Below are 4,352 nucleotides of genomic sequence, written 5' to 3'. Positions count from 1 at the left end.
AGCAAAGGGTCTGAATACTTATGACCATGTGATATTTCAGTTTTTCTTTTTTAATAAATCTGCAAAAATGTCAAACATTCTGTGTTTTTCTGTCAATATAGGGTGCTGTGTGTACATTAATGAGGAAAAAAATGAACTTTTAGCATATGGCTGCAATATAACAAAGAGTGAAAAATTTAAGGGGGTTTGAATATTTTTCGTACCCACTGTATTCTTGAGTCTATAAGGTAACAATAATATAATAAGATAACCTTGTTTGAAATGGGTTTGGCTAAAAGAAAATTTTGGTTTCGTCTATACTACTAGGTACTTATACTATATTGACTGGGTTAAATAGAATTGCATTACTAAAAAGACACTCAAATACAATTTTCATTGACTAAAATAAGACTAAAATGTCATCAGTTTTGGTTGACTAAAACTAGACTAGACTAAAAAGAGTATGAATGTGACTAAAACTAATAAAAACTAAAATGACAGCTTCACACAAAGATTAAACTAAAACTAAAATTAAAACAGGCTGCCAAAAACAACTCTACTGGCATCATGCATCATTTTTGGATAACCACAGCTCATCATACCTCTTACAAAAGTCCTGAGATGTGGACTGGGTTTAGTTAATATATTGGCATGAGAAGAAGGTGGAAAAGTAGCAGATAGACAACAGAATGAATAGATAGAAATTGGGTTTATAAAGGAGCAGAAAGAAAGAAAAGTAGAAGATCAGGCGAAAGAGAAGAAAGAAAAATGTTACTGTGGCTCTAATTATTAATACTCTATTTACACATACATATTCCTCTACCAATCACTAACAAACCACCCCAGGGGACGTCTGTGCATGTGCATGGGTCCAGCTCGAGTGTGTATATGCGTGTGTTGGCTCCCAAACTGGCATTCCATCACTGAACGTAGATGACAGTTTCATGTGGTTTGGCAGTTCCAAGCACTATCAAAGTGTCTGCTGGGAAACACACACAGCTTCTTTCTTACAAACATACTGACACAAACAGAGCATCCACCAATATCAACAGAGCAGCTATGACTTCATCTTTGATGGGAAACAGCACCATCAGCTAACCGGCACACAGGCACGTCAGAACTCTGCAGCAGGTTCGGTCTCAGATCAAATGTCTCATGAGAATATTTTTGTGAAACAAGGAAGCGATCCAAGCAATTTTGATCTGAGAGGCCTTATACTTTTGTCTCATAATACAGTGTTTTATTAAAATACCAATATCCAAACTATGTTAGTGCCTTAGTTATATAGACCTAAATGCTTCAATATTTCAATAGCAACCTAAATGCTTCAATATTTCACACTAGTGACCCACAGGGTAGTGACCCACAGTTAGTTTCAGCAGCCCTCAAGATATTAACAACTCCAATGAGGTAAATACCTTAGATTCCCTAACATTCAGTGAGAACTGAAGAAACTTCTCAGATGAGAGGTGAAACATCTTCAAGCAACTCAGGCAAATCTACATGACAACTTTTGTCACTTTAGGTTTATTTGAATGAATTAATTTTTTTCTTGAAGCCTTCTAGGTTTTTTTGGTTTTTAGCTGTTTCTCTTTGTTTTTATTTCAGCGGCTGCAGCTTCCTGAGCGCAGCCAAGCCGGCGCCTTTTAACGGACAGGCTTTAAATGGCAGTGCTTGGATGGAGGGGGAGGGAATGAGGAGCGTTCACATCAAAGCCTATAGTGAGGTAATAGCAACTGGCACATGCAAGGGAACTGAGTGATTCATTTGTTCCTCTGTTCATAATGTGTAAAAATACTGTCTGTCTTCTGTACACTAAAGCAAAATACAAGCATGCACTGCATCTGTGTATGTTATTAATGTTGAAAAAGTTGGTTAAGATAAATCAGTTCTTCAGTGACAGTTCATCAGTAGATAACAGGTAGTTTGTGCACATATGGCTTTGACCTGCCAATACAAATTGATGTTTATACACCTTAAATTTATAACATATTGCTCAGCATAGTATCACAGTGCAACCCCATATGGCAGATGACGCTCAGTACATTCATTTGCTTCTTGTCATTGTTGTGTATTATTATCTTTCAAGGTATAAAAAGGAAGGCTCTATAAGCTATGCTGAGGCTATGCCATACAAATCCTCATAGGTGTTTAAAGTCCCCATGGCTGTTCATTTTGCTCATTTCCAGCCATTTAATATTGGGTACCTCTAGATTAGCTTTGTATCCACCATTAGTCCAGATAGTCTGTAGTTATTTCAGAACAGTAAAACCCGAGAGCCTTTTCCTGAAAACAAGAGGATAGTTTGTGAAAGTGCACAACTCCTGCTGCTTGTGTTGTGTAAAAATCTATTTCCCCGTCGAGATGCCTTTCCTCTAACCTGCATCTTAACATTATCCTAACCACAGCCACTGAGGGAGGCACTACATAAAACTGCATTTTGAACAGCAGAAACACCTTGACAGGGAACAAAAAACATTGACAAATAGGCTATGTTTTTGACAATAACAATACCTCAAATCCTACCTGACATGTTCAAGTCAGAAAATGATAGTGGACAACAAAAAGAACCACAACAGTACTAATTAATTTGAATCCCCCCTCCATAGATACGTAGGAAAACAACGGTATATGTATGTAAAGAGATGTGTAACACTAAACAAAGTTGGTAACTGAGAAAGCTCATATTTTAATTGGCATAATGCAGACATAGTAACTTCTCCAGCCTTACAACAATTCTCTCTAATTTTACAGAAACAATGGATTAACAGACACACAATGTGTTTTTTTATACTTACCGTTAAGTCCCACCAAGTAGTGGAAACTTCAAGGTCAGTAAATCCAACCAGTGATCGCTGCATTTTCCCCTACAAATCCCTCGTGTTACAAGGGCATACAGTCCCAAAGGAGTGAAATTAATTCCAACAGTGTAGCACCAACAATAACATCATGGATCATTAGAATCCTCTCGCCAACCAGCAACACATCCTATTTGGCAGACACACTGGCCAAAGCAGTCAAAACAAACAGGTACTTGCTGGGAATCCAGTGCTGATTAGCTGATCATTCAGTGCCCCAGGGGGCTTAGCTGGCCGGCTGCTTGTAGGTAAACCCAGTCAGATAAAACAGTGAGTCCCTGTACAGGAACATTCCTGGACATGCAGTAACCTCAGGCCCTGTATTTTTCTCCACATCTTCTGGGCACAGTGCAGCAGCAGGAGTGAAAATACAGTATATCCACAAAACCGGGTGCTGACAAAAAAACTCTTTAACTCTTTAACTTTTAAAATGGCACAGGTGGATGTCAGGCAAGCTCACATGAATGTGCGAAGGCCTGGAGATAATGACCATTCAAGGAAATCCTTAAACTATCGTGTAATACTGAATTTTGTTAGAAAAAAAGTCTTGCAAGAAAGAGTTTGTGATACGTGTATAAACCGAGTTGCTTATGCATAGAAATACTAGAACAAACATACACCTTAGTTTTTTTTAGCTTTAGGTCACATCTAAGATGATAATTCATTGCTGTAACATTGTAGATAAGCCAGAAATCATGAAAAAGCATGTTGTGGGCTCTTTAAGGAAATTCTGCCATGAATTCTAAAAGTGTAAAAAAGCAACCCGGTCTCCTTGTCATGATCGGCGTGTAAAGCTGTCGATGATGTCTAGGGTGAATTCAATTATGAGGCCAGACGAGGATAAGCAGAACACTGTCTCTTTAATGAATGGAGCCACATATATATTTACAGTGGGGGTGCTAGGTGGAGGTTGGGGTGGATAGCAAATGCACAAAACATACACTAGAGACCAGGGTTTGCCCCTGCACCTGGAGCTCTGCCCATGGTTAGTCTAAACTCTGCCAGTGAAAACCTGAACAGCAGGATGAAGGGGAAACTGGGAAAAAGAGCAAAGCAGATCCATTTCACTGACTACCGCTGAATCCCGTACAGTGCAAGTATTTACAGTAAACATCATATGATTGTGGGCTCTTTTTTCCAACATCTTGTTTGTTTTTCTCAAGTGTTATTCAAGGCACACACCCATCCCAGATTCTATGTGTCACTGTCCTGCAAGCTCCAACAAGTCATGACAACCATAGTGATGCAATAGGTTCGCAAGAATGGGTGATTCAGACACACATGACATGAAATGTGTTTGTGGTCACATAGTCAAAGGTTTGTAAAGTCATGTAAATCTGTCTCCAGTATAGACATGTACACTGTAGGCTTCTTTTTTTTTTTGAAAAGCAAGTTTAGACCCTGATAGTATCTGCTGACCTTAGAGTTAAATCTTTACAAACTTTTTTGTAAAATTGACAAAGAAGTTGAAAGGTTACTTCACACTGAATATTTTGATACCTGAAATACCCCAGT

General features: G+C 38.5%; 1 protein-coding gene across 7 annotated transcripts in view; it reads left to right on the top strand.

Annotated features, from left to right (window-relative positions):
- The first annotated feature begins 1,258 nt into the window (after positions 1-1,258).
- Positions 1,259-4,352, top strand: part of il16 (interleukin 16) — a 137,425-nt gene continuing 134,331 nt past the window's right edge. For all 7 annotated transcript variants that reach the window (XM_020618881.1, XM_020618877.1, XM_020618875.1 and 4 more), the window contains exon 1: positions 1,259-1,705. Coding sequence is in view for 6 of the 7 variants with exons in the window: in XM_020618877.1 (XP_020474533.1) it covers positions 1,658-1,705 (48 nt within the window). In the remaining variant the exon portion in view is untranslated. The remainder of the gene's footprint in view (positions 1,706-4,352) is intronic.

This window comes from Monopterus albus, unplaced genomic scaffold, assembly GCF_001952655.1.
Source record: "Monopterus albus unplaced genomic scaffold, M_albus_1.0 scaffold210.1, whole genome shotgun sequence".
Taxonomy (NCBI): domain Eukaryota; kingdom Metazoa; phylum Chordata; class Actinopteri; order Synbranchiformes; family Synbranchidae; genus Monopterus; species Monopterus albus.
The sequence above is the reverse complement of the archived record's forward strand: the minus strand, read 5'-3'. Positions and strand labels throughout refer to the sequence as shown.